Source organism: Cucumis melo, chromosome 2 (assembly GCF_025177605.1).
Source record: "Cucumis melo cultivar AY chromosome 2, USDA_Cmelo_AY_1.0, whole genome shotgun sequence".
Taxonomy (NCBI): Eukaryota; Viridiplantae; Streptophyta; class Magnoliopsida; order Cucurbitales; family Cucurbitaceae; genus Cucumis; species Cucumis melo.
This window is the reverse complement of record NC_066858.1, coordinates 756,852-773,926: the sequence shown is the minus strand read 5'-3', so window position 1 is coordinate 773,926 and position 17,075 is coordinate 756,852. Positions and strand designations below refer to the sequence as shown.

Genomic DNA, 17,075 nt, shown 5'->3' with positions numbered 1-17,075 from the left:
ATATAAGTTTGAAATGATAAATATGAAACCTTATAAATGAAACCAAAATCAAAGACGTGGGAATTTGCCTAAAGTTGTCAATATCATACTATTGTGAAAAATATGTAGAAATCTATTATCCCCAAAAGTGGTAACAAAATCATGTCCTACCTCTCGAAAGATGAAATCATGAAGGATTATTTCTCAAACAGAGAATCCCATCAATAATTTTACGTGCATTTGAATTTGACATTGTTGTAAAATTGAGATCTTAGGTTCGTGTTGGGATCAACATTTTAAGTATTTTTAAGTGTAAAGAAAATGTATTATCTAAACGAATCATTTTATTTTCTATAAAGCTCTTACCTCATGGAAAGTCTTAAGACATTGCCTTAGAATTTATAGAAAAGTTACCACATTTTTCCCATTTCTAACAAAAGTCTTCTTTGTGTAAGTCATCATCAGTTTCATAGAAAGACCAAAGGGTAAAGTTAGGGATGGTTTCCTCTTTTCTTTTCCACCCTCATTTGTTATATTGTAACATTGTTACACAAGATTGACCAAGTGTGGATATATTATTACCAAGGATGTTCTTCTTGGAAGAAAACAGCTAAATGGCCAACAACCCCACACACTCTCTCTCTTTCTCTCTCTCCCACACAACCCAGATGCGCCCCTAGAATTAAACCCTCCATTAAAACTTTGAATAATCTTCATATCTTCAACTATAAAGCTCTTTCCTTTCTCCCTTCTCCACCTTCAAACTTCATAACCTTTCCCATTCTTCTCTTTCAACTGTACTACTTCTAATTCTCCACCATAAACGACTACATATTTCCCAATTCCAGAACTCAAATTTCAGATAAAGGTTAGCTCAGCTTACACAGATTCAATTCAAAATGCTCTCTTACTTCGTCTCTTAGCTTTTTCTTTTTTTTCTTAAACTGTTCTTGATTTCTTTGTTTCGTAATCATTGGTGTTCTATTGGGTTAGTTATTTTCCCATATTGTTGTTGATTCTCCTCCTTCTGTTCATAGTCTCTTCTCTAGGCATTGGTTTGCGTGTAGTTTTTCACAACCTTAGCTTTTAGGATAATAGTTAATAGATAATTCCAATTTCCCAACACTGGAAAGTTGAGATTATTTGGTTTTTTTAGACGACTAAAGAAAACAAAACGAAAACCAACTACTCTTTTACTTCCTCGTTGCAACAAATGAGATGACACATTTTCAAAATCTTGAAACGTTGAAGTTTACGTTGAAAAAACTATAAAATGTAATTGAAATCCGATCAAAATTGGTAAATCCAAAGAGACACCATCTCGAAAAGTCGTGTAAGAGACTCAAATTCCTTATATGATAGATAGACTACACATCTCATTACTATCCAACACAGAGCAAAAGAACAACACTAGAAATGTTTTTCTTTCAATAGTTTGTTTTGATTTATCGTATGATTTTCCTTTTTCATTGGGAAGAGAAATGAAGACATTAGTGTTGGAATTATTGTAGCTTACAATAAGATTTGAAAACCCTAAACTACCCTTTAGGGAGCCATCATATTTGGGTTATTAATAATTGGGTCGATGGCTAACTTTTTACTAACTTTTCTGTCTCAGGCATAACAACAAACACCTGGTGTGCATATCACAGTGCATATAAGAAGAAACAGGGAGAAGAAAAATTCAGATTCAGATCCAACAATGGAGAGTCAAGAAAACAAACCTACGGATTCATGTTCAGATACAGAGAGCATAGGAAGTTCCAAAAGAGTTGGCTTCAGCGGTCCATTAACGGGACCTTCCGTCGCCTACAAAAGAACAAACAGCTACAGTAGTAGTACAAGAAGCACCATGAGAATCAAAGACGATGATCAGTACGTCGAGATTACCTTAGACGTTCGTGACGACACAGTCTCCGTTCAGAACATCAGAGGAGGAGATTCAGAAACAGCAATGCTAGCAAGCCGATTGGAAACAAAACGCCCAACGCTAGGCTCTCAATTATCATTCAAATTGAAGCAAGTTTCGCAGGAATTAAGACGAATGACTTCCTCTAAAAGCTTCAATAGAATCGACCGAACCAAATCCGGTGCTAGTCGTGCCTTAAATGGCCTACGATTCATGACCAAAAGCGTCGGAAGTGAAGCTTGGTCAGAGATTGAGAATCGATTCGATAAACTCGCTATTAACGGAGAGCTTCCAAAGTCGTTATTCGCAAGATGCATAGGTGGGTATATTCAGTATATTTCAAGTTTGAGCAATGATTGTTAAATTTTTACCGATCAGAGTTGTTGATTCGTTGATGGATTAGGTATGAACGAGTCGAGTGAGTTTGCTGGTGAGTTGTTCGACGCGTTGGCTAGAAGAAGAGGGATAAGTTCGAACTCCATAACTAAAGGGGAACTGCGTGAATTTTGGGAGCAAATTATTGATGAAAGCTTCGATGCAAGGCTTCAAATCTTCTTCGATATGTATGAATAAACTTGTTTTTTTTTTATGAATATTATCTCTTTCTAGAATGACCGCCATGGATTGGATATCCATTGAAACAGAGCTTCGTTTAACAAAAAGGTACGATCTTGCAGGGTGGACAAGAATGCTGACGGTCGCATTACCGAAAAAGAAGTCAAAGAGGTAATTGGAGGGAAAAAAATTAATAATAATAATAATAATAATAATAAATAATAATAATAATTATTATTATTATTATTATTATTATTAATTACAAATGATTATAACAAAATTTTAAAAATACTAAAATAAAATTCTGATAAATAAATGTTTATTGTTTTCTTAAGATGATGGTTAACACATGAATTATTGTTAAATTACAATCAATAATTATCGATTAATATATACATTGGTTACCATTTTTGTAATATTTATTTAAATTACCATTTTTGTAATATTTATTTAAATTATTAAAAGAGAATTGTCAAAAATGACAAATTTGACAAAATATTTACAAAATATAGCAAAATTTCATATCATATCAACAATAGACTTTGATAGACATCGATATGCTTCTATCAGTGGTATTGATAGATAGTGATAGAAGTTTATCAGATTTTATCATTGATAGAATCCAAAAATTTGTTATAGTTTGTAAATATTTTAGTTTATTTTGCTATATTTGATAATGTCATATGCTTTTTTTTCTTTTTATAAAAATTGTGAATTTGTAATAGGAAAAATATATTTTCGAGTTATTATTCTTTATTTTCTTAATTTTAATCCATGTTTAAAATATTTACATCGACAATCATTATTAAAAACTATAAAAAAAAAAAAATTTAAATTATTAAATAAATATTTTTTGATTTTTAGACCAATTAACATGTCTATTATTATTATTATTATTAAATTTAGGTTGAAATTAAAAAAATATATTTGTAAATATTATACAATTCAATCACTAACTAAATATTTATCCTTCCTAATATTTTATTTTAAAATTGATTTAATTAAATGTGTTTTTCTTTTCTTCAGATTATTGCATTGAGTGCTTCAGCTAATAAGTTGTCAAAAATTCAAGATGAAGCTGAAGAATATGCTGCACTAATTATGGAAGAATTGGACCCCGATAATCTCGGTTACATCGAGGTTTGTAAACACTTATAACTTCATTATGAATATATCATATTGTTAAAAAGAAATGTGAGAAAATAAAATAAGAAATTACTATTAGAATGATTATTGAAAATATAGAAAAATTTCAAATTCTTATCTTTGATCGTTTGACCGAACTAAGTTGTATAGTAAGTGAATTAGTCAAAATTAGTTATTGACTAGTGGGATAGTTTAATAATGTCACCAACTCTATAAAATAAGGTCTAAAGATATGGATGAAATTGTGAAGTTGTTGATGAGAATTTTGTTTGGAATTTAGCTATACAACTTGGAAATGCTATTGTTGCAAGCTCCAAACCAAGCAACGGCGCCGAACCGTGTCACGGACAGCCGAGTGTTGAGCCAACTTCTAAGCCAAAAGCTAGTGCCCACAAAGGAGTACAACCCCATCAAGCGAACATACCGCTCACTCCGTTACTTTGTTGAAGATAATTGGAAGCGCATTTGGGTTTTCTCTCTATGGCTCGCCATTTGCGCTGGTCTATTCGCTTGGAAATTCATTCAGTATCGCCATCGAGCCGTCTTCCATGTTATGGGTTACTGCGTCACCACTGCCAAAGGCGCTGCCGAGACCCTTAAGTTCAATATGGCTATTATTCTTCTCCCTGTTTGTAGGAACACTATTACTTGGCTCCGAAGTAAGACCAAGCTTGGCTCTGTTGTCCCTTTTGATGATAATGTCAATTTCCACAAGGTACTTTTTCTTTTATGTTGCCCACCATGCGTTTGATCATTTGTCTTTGTTGAAATTTCGTTTTGTTGAGTTGTATAGAGTGGAAGGGGTTCGGATATCTGACCTCTTATATTGACATCAATTAGCTTACATGTTAAGTTAAATTAATAAAATTAAACTCAGAAGCAGAAGTAGTTTGGAGAATTTAGTGCAATAGATAACATAAAATCTTATGCAGATTTGCATTTGCTTGGTTTAGGTAATTGCTGTTGGCATCGCCATTGGAGTCCTTTTACATGCTGGAGCACATCTTACCTGTGACTTTCCAAAGCTACTCCATGCGACGGATGCGGAATATGAACCAATGAAGCCGTTTTTCGGTGAAGTGCGACCGAATAACTATTGGTGGTTTGTGAAGGGGACGGAAGGGTGGACTGGGGTGGTGATGGTGGTGCTAATGATCATAGCATTCACCTTAGCTCAGCCATGGTTCCGCCGCAACCGCCTTAACTTACCAAAAATCATCAAGAGACTCACAGGGTTCAATGCCTTCTGGTACTCTCACCATCTCTTTGTCATTGTCTATGTCCTCTTCATCATCCATGGCTACTACCTCTATCTCTCCAAGAAATGGTACAAAAAGACGGTAAGCATTCTCGTTCAAATCAAACATTATAGAAAATGGAAAAACATAATCCAACAACATTGGAATGACATTTTGTTTTGTTATCAACTACAGACATGGATGTATCTAGCTGTCCCAGTCTTGCTATACGCATGTGAAAGATTGATTCGTGCATTTCGATCAGGCTACAAAACAGTGAGGATCTCAAAGGTCTGTACCCTTGCTCTTTTCTTTTCGTTTGTTTGCCTCGAAAAATCACAAATTTTATAGGGAAAAAAATACCAATTATATGCTGATAGAAAAAGGAAAACTCTCAGGTTGCTGTTTATCCTGGAAATGTTTTGGCATTGCAAATGTCAAAGCCCCATGGATTCAAATACACAAGTGGCCAATACATATTTGTGAACTGTTCTGCTATTTCTCCCTTTCAATGGTAAATCCTACACCGTCTGATCCATGATCATCATAGTCAAACCATGATGTTTGGTTTCACTGGAATTAGCTGATGTGATCAAATGTTGTTGCAGGCATCCATTCTCGATTACATCGGCTCCTGGGGATGATTACTTGAGTATTCACATTCGCACTGTAGGAGATTGGACTTCCCAACTCAAGACCATTTTCTCAAAGGTACTTATAAATATTTGATTATACTAAAAGGAACATTTTCATCACATTTTCATCGGCTGATATTAACTATAGTTAAATGTTGGGAAGAATTAGGTTGTTTTCAAAAGTAGATTACAAAACAAAGAAATTCGTTAGTAATCCAGCATGATTTGTAAAATAGAAAATCACAATGTAGGATTGTATCCAACGAGGTTTTGATTATTTTGAACTTTTATGTTTAAAAGAATGTTGCCTTGCTCTGTCATCAGGTATGTCAGCCTCCATCTGTTAATCAAAGTGGTCTTTTGAGGGCTGATATTGGCCAAAGCAGCAACAAAATCAGGTACTTCAAATTTTCCTTTGTATATAAGAACGATAATCTTTACCTAAACATCAATTTTTCTCACTTCAAAAGACGTACTACAGATTACCAAGGCTGTTGATAGATGGACCTTACGGAGCTCCAGCACAAGATTACAAACAATACGACGTTCTTCTTCTCGTAGGGCTGGGGATCGGCGCCACCCCACTGATCAGCATCGTCAAGGATGTACTCAACAACATCAAGGAGCAGAAAGACATCGAAAATGGCGTTGCTGATAAGCAAGCGAAGCCTTTTGTCACCAAGCGAGCTTACTTCTACTGGGTGACAAGAGAGCAAGGCTCATTCGAATGGTTTAGAGGCGTCATGGACGAAGTCGCGGAGAACGATCGAGACAGAGTGATTGAACTGCACAACTACTGCACCAGCGTTTACGAAGAGGGTGATGCTCGGTCTGCCCTCATTACCATGCTTCAAGATCTCAACCACGCCAAGAACGGTGTCGATATTGTGTCCGGGACAAGGGTGAAGACTCATTTTGCTAGACCCAACTGGCGAAATGTCTTGAAACATGTTGCTGTTAACCACCCTGATCAAAGAGTTGGTAAGCCTTTCCTAAATTTACTTCTGATCATATCGTAGACTAATAATCAATAGACAAACTTTGGATTACATTTCTATTTTGTTTCGATCATTACCGATATTACATTCGTCGTGTAATTGAATCGTAATGTGGATGCAGGGGTGTTTTACTGTGGAGCACAAGGACTAGTCGGAGAGCTAAGGAGATTATCACAAGACTTTTCTAGGAAAACAACCACCAAATTTGATTTCCACAAGGAGAATTTTTAGAGTATAATTAAATTGAAATTATATATTTTTTTTTTATAAAGAAATGATATTTTTAAGAAATTGTAATATAGTGTTATTCAGTTGGTATTAATATTGGGTATATTACCAATATGTGTTTATTTAGTAGTTCTACACAAAATTTTCATAATCTGAGTATTATTATTATTATAGGAAATTGTAATGAATATTTCATACAGCATACAAATCTTTGTTGAATAATGCTTATTATTATTTTTTAATTTTTCTATATATATATATATATGGTGAAAACTTTTGTATTAAATAAATTTAATATTGTAACAATTTTCTTTAAGTTTTTCTTTAGCATGAAAGGACACAAAAATTGAAAAACAAAGAGAATAATATGAGTTATTACATTAATTTGTTTAAGCTAATATCTTTTTCCCATATGATTCTCATTTTGAAAACTTTACAACAAATAAAATCAAGATAAAAGCTTTTTATTCTAAAAGTTTGAATATATAAAATGATAGCAATATTATAAATCAAATAAAAAGGTCCATTTTTTTTTATTCATTATAGATATATTAATTTCTAGAATATTGGTTGAAAACTATACATTTGCTATCTTGTAATACTATACATAACATCTAATTACATTCCTTATATCAAATTAACCTTATAATATATAATCTATTTTCTCCAAAACACCAAAAAACCAACAATAGAAAACTAAAAAAAACTAATAAATAAATAAAATTTGAAGACGAATTGACGTTTCTATAAATAAATAAATAAAATTTTCCTATACTAAATAAATAAGATGAACGAACCACTCTTAAATCAACAAAACTTTATTGGTTAAATCGTCGCTCTAATTTTCAACTCAAGAATGATTATTTTATTTTTAGAATATCACAACGTAAATAAGTAAGAAAGAAATTCAAATATTGACATTCCTAAAGAGATCGCTAATATACTATAACCAATTATAATTTACACAACTACTCGTACGTTCACTCTTAATTGAGATTAAAGAAGGGCAGACATTCATTTTATAGTCTAAAAACAAAACAGAAGTAGGCTTTTTTTTTTTTTTTTCCTTTATAGATGATACAAAAAGATGATTTATTTTAGACTATGCTTATTGATCTTTGCTATAAAGTTATGTATAATTTTACATAATAAATAAAGAATGGAAAGAAAGCATCAAAATGGAATTAATCCAATTCAAGTTCACACATATAGATATAGTTTTAGTGAAACTATTGCCAGCCCAAAAGCACTCTTTTTCAGCCCTAAAGAACAAATCATTCTTTAAAAAAGAAAAAGGAAAATATATATATATAATTTTTTTTTCTTTTTATTTTTAAATAGAACCCTAAAAGCTCATAACCCATTGATCAACATTATTTCATTTCCCTCTCACTTCTCTTTCTCTTTGTGTTTCATTTCTTGTAGTGCTTATGGCAAAAGTAGAAGCTAAAGAACTTGAAGGGACCTCAGAACCCTTCAAATGTAAGGTAAAATTTTTTATTTTTTTATTTTAAACTATTTTTAAAAGATTTTTGTTTTGGGGTTTGATATATGTTTTTGTGTTTTGCTAAAATTTTGCAGATATGTGTTTTGAGAGTCTCTATTCATTGTGAAGGTTGCAAGAGGAAAGTCATAAAGATTCTGCATAATATTAATGGTATGTAATAAGTTTAATTATTATTACAAACCAAAATATTTACTACTTTTTTTTTTTTTTGTATAATTTTGGTTGATTTCTTCGTATTTTTATCATTGGTTTTGTTTAAAAATCTAAACTTTTTTTGTATTGCTTATTTTCTCTCTAATATGACTTAGTTCATCAATTTTTGCTTTATTTCTTCACATTTTGACATTTGATTGTGTTAAAATCCAAAATTTCCAACAATTTCTCACATGTAATTCTTTATTTTCCTTAAAAAAAAAAGAGGGCTTTTCATTTCTTCAAATTTTGTTCACTGTTTCATTTCAAAAATCGAAACTTTCCCTCATTTTTCATCTGGGTATCTTTGAAAAACATAATTTTCTCAAAATTTGATCTTTAAGTTCCTTAAAATCCAAAATTTCTCCAATTTTCTCTCATGGGTGTTCTTCAATTACCTTACAATCATAATTTTTTTTCTTGAAATCCCTCAAATTTGTCAAAAAAAAAAAATTGCTTTGAAATCATCAGGAGTTCACTCGGTAGAAATCGATCGAAAGCAACAAAAAGTCACAATCACAACAAACATCGACGAACAATCTCTCATCAAAAGATTAATCAAGGCAGGAAAGCACGCAGAACCATGGCCAGAAACAAAACCCATCTCAAAAATAGAAAAACAAATCGCCGTCGAAATCCCCGCCGGCGAAACTAGCGCCTCCGTCCGCGACGGCGGAAAGCAGAAACAAAGCACTGAAACAGAACCGTCGGCGGAAGCATTGCAAGTCCCACCAAGAAATGAAGAGAAATCCGGAACTAATGAGAATGTCCAAGTACTTCAAATTAGTAAGGCCGACGATGGCCACGGAGATGCGACGGAGACTAACGGCCGTGTAGAAAGAGTTGTAGAGTCTCCGCCGGACATCGCCTGTGAGACGCAGCCCGGTATGCCGAGCGATGCGGTGGACATTGAGGCAAGCTGCAGTGGCGACGGAGAAGGGAGAAAAAAGAAGAAGAAGAAGAAGCAGGGGCAGAGGAAAGAGAAAAGCAGCGGCGCAGTCGCCAGAGAGATGGTGAGTCCACCGACAGTTCCTACACCAGCAAACATAGGATCACCTAATCCTCCCAATCAAATTCCATCATCCAATCACAGCCCTCCATTTAACAATCCATACAATCATCCATTACACGTGGCTGCATCGCAACCCGCTTACGTGGCGAGTTACAATACCGTATACCCTACTAACACCCACGACGCATACTACGCTTCTCCGCCATCGTATTCGTATGCTTATGTACATTCCATGGCACCAAGAAACAGCACAACACTATCGTCGTCGTTACCGATCGCGGAACAACCGTATACCTATGCACATTCGATTGAACCTAGAAATATTTCGTCGTTGTCGTCACTGCCACCAGTCGTGGAACAATCGAACTCTCCACCGTCGAGTCCGTTCGACTTCTTTAGTGATGAGAATCCGAGTGGTTGCTCCATCATGTGACAAGCAAGACTATGCTTAGTCGAATGATACTAAACGTATACAACTCGTATAAGTACATGGGAGTAGAATTGTAACAAAAGTGTGTATAGAAGTAGTATGTGGCCAAAAAAAGGGAGAAATAGAGAAAAAGCTAAGGACCAAGGAAGAAAAAGGAAAAAACTTTGTGGGTTTTTGTGCTTAGCTTTATTTAGTGTACTTTTACTTCCTTTACTATTTCAAAATTTACATTGTAAGTTAGGTTGTACTTTAGTTCTTAGGTGTTTTTTAGGTTAAATTATAAAGATCTTCTATATATATTTTGAATATTGTGTTTATTGTTTATTTAAAACTTTTGATGTCTTTTGAATTTGAAATTTTATATATATTAAGAGAGAGAATGATTTTTTGTTTGCTTCCTAGTGAAAATGAAGCTTATTGAAAACACTTTTTTAGAACTTTTTTTTACAATTGGAAAAAGAAAGGTATGCATTTGGAAAACTTTAAAAAATGCTTTTGAATCAGATTAGAAAAGAAAAGAAAAAGAAGAATGGTATTGAATTGTAAAGTTAAGGAATTCTCTAGTTTTTTCTAATGTAATTGATATTAGTATTATTGAATGAATTATACCAAAAAGAAATATTTATGAAATTGAATTTAAAAATAGTCTTGTAATTGTTAAAAAAAAAATTATGTGTGATTTAGAACTTAGAAAGTGAGTTAACGAATGTTGATTAGTTGATAAGCTAATGTTTTTTTTTAGATAATGAATATTAAATAAAATAATATCATGATGGAAGATACGAAAAAGAAACGGAGTAAATCAAATAAAAATATTTAAAAGTACGAGAACAAAAAACGACACTACACGAATACGAGTCGTCGTGCTTATTCCAAAACTTTGGAAGCTTATAACAAATGAATTCCTTTCATTTTATTGAAAATACGAATACCACCTTTTGCACCATTGGTGTTGTTACAATGAAAACACCCAATTTTCGATTTCGTCGATCAACACTATAGATTTACATAATTTATTGAAAAATGCATCATGTATCACTATTGCGTTTTAAGAGTTGTACCAGTACAAAACTTCAAATTCCTTCCATTGTTACAATTCGACATAATGTTTTTGTAACTCTATAAGAAGTTAAAAAGTATTATGTCGACTATTACAAAAAGTTTATGTTGTAATGCCTTGAATTCATTACGTGGCGCTACGAACAAGCTATTTAGTTTTCGTAATTGAACATAGGTAGTTATTTACGTTTTTGACCATAGGGTTTAGAAAAGTGTGATATATAAACTTTCTAACTTAGTGACACAGTGTTGTATTATGAAACATTCTCTCTAATAATATTTGTTCTCTCTCTGTCTTTAGACGTAGTTAACACACTCTCAGTAAACCACGTATATCTATATGTTGATATTTACATTCTTCAGTATCTGTTGTTTACGATATGTTTACTTTTTATATTAACTTTTACAATTTCATCCCCAATTAGGAAACTAAGAAAATTCAAAGACTTAACTCCAAAGCTCTCCTTTCTAAATGGCCCTTTTTTTTTTCTCATCTCCTATATATCACTTTTCTTTTCCACTTTAGAAGTGTAATAATTGTAGTCATAAACTTACTTTAGCTTTTATGACAGACTTAGGGTTATGTTTGGTGTCTCTTTGTCCCTTCTTATTAGACCTTTCTTCAATGCTTTGTGTGATGCATTTGTTTGTGTGAAAGTTCCATTTTAAAAAAATATAGACAACTTAGGTAGTAGTGATATCAATGAAACATTCTTTCTCTAACATCATAATTTGCTTTACCTTCCCATCTCAATTATTACCTTCTTTGGGAAATGGGTTTCATATTTTAAAATGAAAGAAAAGAAAAAAAGATCGAAGACGATTGGATTACCATTGAATTGGTTATTATATTCTAATAGGTTATAACAGTTGATATTGTTTTGAGGAGTAGACTATTTTGATCTGAATAATAACAGTTTGTGTTTGAAAAGTAAACTGTTTTTGTTTGTATAGAAAGTAGGTACTAAACACTGTAACAAAAGAAGAAAAGTAGGATGAACGAAATACTTAAATATTGTAGTAAAAAAGGTTTTGAACTAATATTTATTGTATTTAACCGGGGGTTATAAATAGGTTTACACGCGACTATTATAATCGGTGCCCTAAATGTGGAGTGGGTTATGATTACTTACTCCACCTACTTTTAGTTGGTACCGCAAACATCTTATACTTTCGAATTGTAACAATGTAGTCCCTGAACTTTTGTAAATAACAATTTAGTTCATGTGCTTTAAATTTTATAATTATTTAATCTGCTTCCATAAAAATTTCCTTAAAATTAAATGTCAAGCTTTAATACTTGATAATTTATTGTTTATCAGTTTATTGATCTAAATGTATGGTTCGTGAACTAATTTAAAGTTTGTATGAATTTTGGAACTTATTAAAATCCCGATCTTATTTTTACTTTATTTGTCTCACTATCTTGACAAAAGTTTTTGTCAATATTTTTCTTCCTATCCTATTTTTGACATTAATTTTTAGAAAAAATCCATTATTTAGAGAAAAAAAAAACTTTATTTGTCCAATTCTTTTGGCTCTTTCATATATTCTTGAACCATCTTTTTCTTTATCTTTTGAAAGAATTTTTTAGCTCTTTTTATCTTTTGCTTTTACATTATAGATTTAGTCTCTGTAATATAGAAAAAAAATTAGAATTTAATTCACATAGTGTTCACTTTTCATAATTAAAATTCAATATTCTTGTTTAAAATATCATCAAAACATTTTATGCAAAATGATATTTACGAGAAATTTTTCCTCACTCTCTCCTCCATTCTCCATTTACACGAGATGTCCCTAATTCACTAGAAGCGAATCTTTACCAAGAAAGATAAAAAATAAAGACATTTCTACTCGTCAACATTTTTTTTTGTTTTTTATTAGGTTATATTTGCGAGAACAATATAACTAAGTTAGTGTTTTCTTTTTATTTTTCATGACTTGTTGTCATTTTTTTAAAATATATTTGTATACAAACAAAACTTCTCCCAGAGAAATTCTCGTGGATAGAAAAAATTGAAACTATTTACAAAATACAGTAGAAAATTAAAAATAGCTAAAATGTGCGAGAATTTAATAGATTTTGCTACGTTTTATAAATAGTTTTAATTTTTTTTGCTATATTTAAAAATGACGAATAAAATTTAGAAATAAATGGAATAATATTATCTTCTCAAATCAAATAATGGTAAATATAGAAAAGGTATATACACGAACAAAATTATGATAAAAATTACTATAATGTATTATTTAGTTACCATGTTTTAATTAATTTAAAATATAAAAAGGTAACATTTAGGAAAAGCAAATGAATTCAAATTGAAGAAAAAAAAAAGGAAAAAGCAATAACTTTTTTTTATTGCTATTTATTTTAAGAATTATTCAACTTAATTAATTATTTAAAAGAAATAGTTAAATCCTAACTCTTTTTCCATATAAAAATGATTCTAACATTAATGTTTTCAATTGCATTAACTGTTTAAACATTTTAGTATTATTTAGTTTCTTTAAATGGTAATTGCAATATCATATTATTGGGAAAACTTTCAAAATTAATTAACAAATAAACTAAATTCTTTAAAAGATTGGAAAAATTGGAACCCTTCAAATTACTCCCTTTTTTTTTTTTGAATTTACAAAAAAAAAAAAAAATATTATTATTCTATATCAAATCTAAATTACTAACCCCATAAAAAATAATTCTGTTTAGTCTAATAGTCACATTATTTTCAAAATCTAAACTAAGTTTTGAAAACCAACCGAAACAACTTTTTAAATTTTGTTTTTATTTTAGGATAGGAATACAAATATTTCCTTTAGAAAAATGACGATAACTATAAAAAAACAACACAATTATAAAAAATGAACGATTTTCAAACGTGACGTTATATATTCAATAACCTCTAGTGTGAAAAGATGTATCAATTACTTACGTAATAGACTATTCATTTTGTACTAAAGAATAAACTATCTATGAAATTTAATATCGATACCGAAGTTTTAATTTATAGAAATGTCTAAATAATTTTTTTTGGATGAAATTTAAAAACTAAATAAAAAGTGAAAGAAATTTCCTAAAAAGTTATAAGATGTGGATGAAAATTGAATAGTGACGAAGAGGATTCTAGAACCGTCCATCACTCGGATCCTTTCATCACGAACTTAACCCCTAAGGAACAGTCAACGACTTCCGTTTGACTTTCTAAATCTACGTTTCCCCTGAAAGCTTCCGATTTTGCATCAATGGGCCGTCCGTATTCACCGACTCCATTGCCGCGTTCTTCTCCTCTATAAATTCTCGATCTCCCCCTTTTCCCCTTTCCATCCATTTGTATCGCCAACGATTTCCATTCTAATTCTCCGATCACATCTTCCTTCTCTTCCATTTCCGATCTCAATTTCCTCTCTTTCTTTTTTCGCTATGGCTGATTCCGATCATTCGTCGCAGCGCCAAGACATGGCGGTTAGGGCTGACGAGGACAGGCTGAAGTATTTGGAATTTGTTCAAACGGCGGCGTTTCGAGCCACCGAGTGTTTCTTTAATGTTTATGGGTACGCGAAGGACAGGTCCGGTCCGTTGAAGCCCGGCGTTGAGACTGTTGAGGGCACTGTTAAGTCCGTTGTTGGTCCTTTGTGTAACAAGTTCCATGGCGTTCCGATTGAGGTTCTTAAATTCGTCGATCGCAAGGTTTGTTCTTAATCCCTCGAGTTTAATTCTCAAACAAAATTCTCTTTCGTTTGTTCTTGGCTGGATGAATGTATATTAGGTTAAATTTAGAATTTAGTTTTTGTGGTTTATAATTATAACTTACTTTGTATGATTTCTGGAGGATTTTATAAAATTCATGAGATTGTATACAATGTCATACTTTCGTACGTTCATATTTAAATGGAGTTTATACCAATTTTGCATTAGGAAGGCCCCAAGATGGATAATGGATAGTTTGTGAGTTGGAATACTTATTATAATAGGAAGTCGAAACATTGAGTATTGAATTGAGATTTGGGCCAAACAACCGTAATTTGTTAATAGAAAGTTGATGTTTGTAGACTCTGATCCAAGTTTCAAAGTCTGCAAGGGTCAAAATTGAGATTTTGAAGGATTGATGTTGAAATTAGAAGTTGAAAGATTTTGTGTAGCTATAATCGACTCAAAGCCTATGCTATTTCACTTGAAATGATGCCAAGAACTGATGAGCGTTGAGCATTAGAAGAACATTGAGAAATAGTTTATTTCACAGGAAACTCATTGTGATTAATTCTAAATATGATCAGGTGGACGAGTCAGTGACGAAGATCGACCGCCACGTTCCTCCAACTGTCAAGCATGCCTCATCACAAGCCATGTCTGCTGCACAGCAGGCACCTGAAGTCGCTCGAAACGTTGCCTCTGAGGTCCGACGCTCTGGCCTCAAAGACTCCGTGTCTGGAATTGTGAAATCTGTGTATGCCAAGTACGAGCCAAGCGCAAAGCAACTCTACTCCAAATACGAGCCCAAGGCCGAGCAGTGCGCAGCTTCAGCATGGCACAAGCTCAACCAGCTCCCTGTCTTCCCCACGGTTGCACAGGCCATCTTGCCAACAGCAGCTTACTGCACGGAGAAATACAACGAGACCGTTCGAACCTCCGCCAAGAAAGGATACAAGGTCTCTTCATATCTACCATTGGTCCCTACTGAGAGGATTGCCAAAGTGTTCAGCAAGAACGGAGTTGAGATGGAGCCCTTGGTGAATTAAGAGCCAAACCTGCTTCTTTTTTTTCTATTATGATATTGTAAGAAAATAACACATTATGAATGTTTGAGAACTTATTCAGTGTGGCTATATCACGTTTTGTTTTGTTAATATCTCAAGTTATATATGAAGTTGTACTTGTATTCGTTGATGTGGTAGTCATCGACGGATCTACGTAGGGGGCTGGAGGGGTACGTTACTCCTCAATTTGCCAGTTTTTGTATTCTTAATATATGTTTTGAATGCCTTTTAATAATATTTACACAACAAATCACGTAAACTAATCAGATGGTAATGTAAAGGTAGGTGGAGTGGAGGGTACACTCGTTGGTGTTTGGGTTGGGTATTTTTTGGGAAGCCTTTAACAATTTTAACTTAAGAAATCGAGGATCTAGATGTAAGAAATTGAAGAGAGATAGTAGAGGACCTATTCTCTCCAATGGGAAATTATTGTTCCGTCTCCACCTTTAAATGGTGGGGGCAAAGGCAAGGATGAAGATGGGTACAAGACGAGGAACCTAGCATACATACTCGATTTTTGTTGTCAATCCTAGTGTATATATAGTGTTTTCTTATAAAATATTTGGTTCGACTGCTTAACAAATATGACTTGCATACTTTCTTATATTATATGGAAATAATGTTCAAATTTATTATCTCTCGATAGTCCTTCTATCTTTTCGTTTTTCTATTAATGGAAGTTAGAAGATTTGAGTTTTAGATCAAAACGTTGTTCTTAGGTAATTTCAATAGTAGTCTCATTCAAAGATAGAGACATCTCTAGGTAGTTTCAATAGTATTCTCGTTTAGAGATAATGAGATGAATTCTTTTAGGTAATATAAAATTTTGGACATGACTTAGACTAAATTTCAAATTTAAATTATTAAAGCTTAAGGATTGATCCCAAATTAAAATTTTATTTGTATGCCATCCACACTTTATTCTAAATCAACTTTGAGTGAAATTGGAAACAATGTATGATATGACATGAAAATTTAAAATCAAAGTTGCTATTTTAGAACTTTAACTCGAATTAGACAATTCATTCTACACACGACTATTTAATATCCAACTCAACTCAACGTAGTTAAAGCGTATAACCCTGTAATTGAAAACAAATCATTCCATGAAGTCAGTAGAAGCTTTGGCTATCATATTCATGCATGTTCAATGTTCACAAATGCAAAGTACTATCTTTTAGACAAAAAGAAAAGAAAGGGAATTATCACTGTTTGCTGCTCCTCACAAAATCAATTTGTAATTGCTGATCCTTCCAATATATAGAGACCATTGGTAAGTTTGCCCTTCAATATGAGTGAAGAATCTTTATATATCTTCAATGTGCCTTCATCTCCCATGAAAAAACAACCCTTATCGTCCAATACTCCCAAAGAAATAACATTTCTTGTCAAATTTGGTACATACTTAACATTTGATAGAGTTCTTATT

The 17,075-nt window shown here is 32.5% G+C and overlaps 3 protein-coding genes across 3 annotated transcripts; all 3 read left to right on the top strand.

Moving 5' to 3' along the window:
- The first annotated feature begins 1,681 nt into the window (after positions 1-1,681).
- LOC103492165 (respiratory burst oxidase homolog protein B) lies at positions 1,682-6,839 on the top strand. The gene is made up of 12 exons (XM_008452415.2): positions 1,682-2,207; positions 2,292-2,451; positions 2,566-2,614; positions 3,470-3,583; positions 3,870-4,304; positions 4,543-4,929; positions 5,023-5,118; positions 5,226-5,341; positions 5,436-5,538; positions 5,787-5,860; positions 5,944-6,443; positions 6,582-6,839. The coding sequence occupies exons 1-12, from the start codon at positions 1,682-1,684 to the stop codon at positions 6,689-6,691; spliced, it is 2,670 nt and encodes an 889-aa protein (XP_008450637.1). The 3' UTR covers positions 6,692-6,839.
- Positions 6,840-8,034: 1,195 nt separating this feature from the next.
- Positions 8,035-10,146, top strand: LOC103492164 (heavy metal-associated isoprenylated plant protein 35-like). Its single transcript, XM_008452413.3, has 3 exons — positions 8,035-8,175; positions 8,270-8,345; positions 8,859-10,146. Exons 1-3 carry the CDS (start codon positions 8,119-8,121, stop codon positions 9,830-9,832), a joined length of 1,107 nt encoding a protein of 368 aa, XP_008450635.2. The 5' UTR covers positions 8,035-8,118; the 3' UTR covers positions 9,833-10,146.
- A 3,864-nt stretch (positions 10,147-14,010) lies between these two features.
- On the top strand, positions 14,011-15,736 carry LOC103492163 (REF/SRPP-like protein At3g05500). The gene is made up of 2 exons (XM_008452412.3): positions 14,011-14,579; positions 15,167-15,736. The coding sequence occupies exons 1-2, from the start codon at positions 14,313-14,315 to the stop codon at positions 15,626-15,628; spliced, it is 729 nt and encodes a 242-aa protein (XP_008450634.1). The 5' UTR covers positions 14,011-14,312; the 3' UTR covers positions 15,629-15,736.
- Positions 15,737-17,075: the final 1,339 nt, after the last annotated feature.

Coding starts and splice junctions, on each gene's coding strand:
- LOC103492164 (XM_008452413.3), top strand. CDS start 8,119: ATGGCAAAAGTAGAAGCTAAAGAACTTGAAGGGACCTCAGAACCCTTC. Junction 8,176..8,269: donor CAGAACCCTTCAAATGTAAG/GTAAAATTTTTT, acceptor AAAATTTTGCAG/ATATGTGTTTTGAGAGTCTC. Junction 8,346..8,858: donor GATTCTGCATAATATTAATG/GTATGTAATAAG, acceptor TGAAATCATCAG/GAGTTCACTCGGTAGAAATC.
- LOC103492165 (XM_008452415.2), top strand. CDS start 1,682: ATGGAGAGTCAAGAAAACAAACCTACGGATTCATGTTCAGATACAGAG. Junction 4,305..4,542: donor ATAATGTCAATTTCCACAAG/GTACTTTTTCTT, acceptor TGCTTGGTTTAG/GTAATTGCTGTTGGCATCGC. Junction 5,119..5,225: donor AAACAGTGAGGATCTCAAAG/GTCTGTACCCTT, acceptor GAAAACTCTCAG/GTTGCTGTTTATCCTGGAAA.
- LOC103492163 (XM_008452412.3), top strand. CDS start 14,313: ATGGCTGATTCCGATCATTCGTCGCAGCGCCAAGACATGGCGGTTAGG. Junction 14,580..15,166: donor TTAAATTCGTCGATCGCAAG/GTTTGTTCTTAA, acceptor AAATATGATCAG/GTGGACGAGTCAGTGACGAA.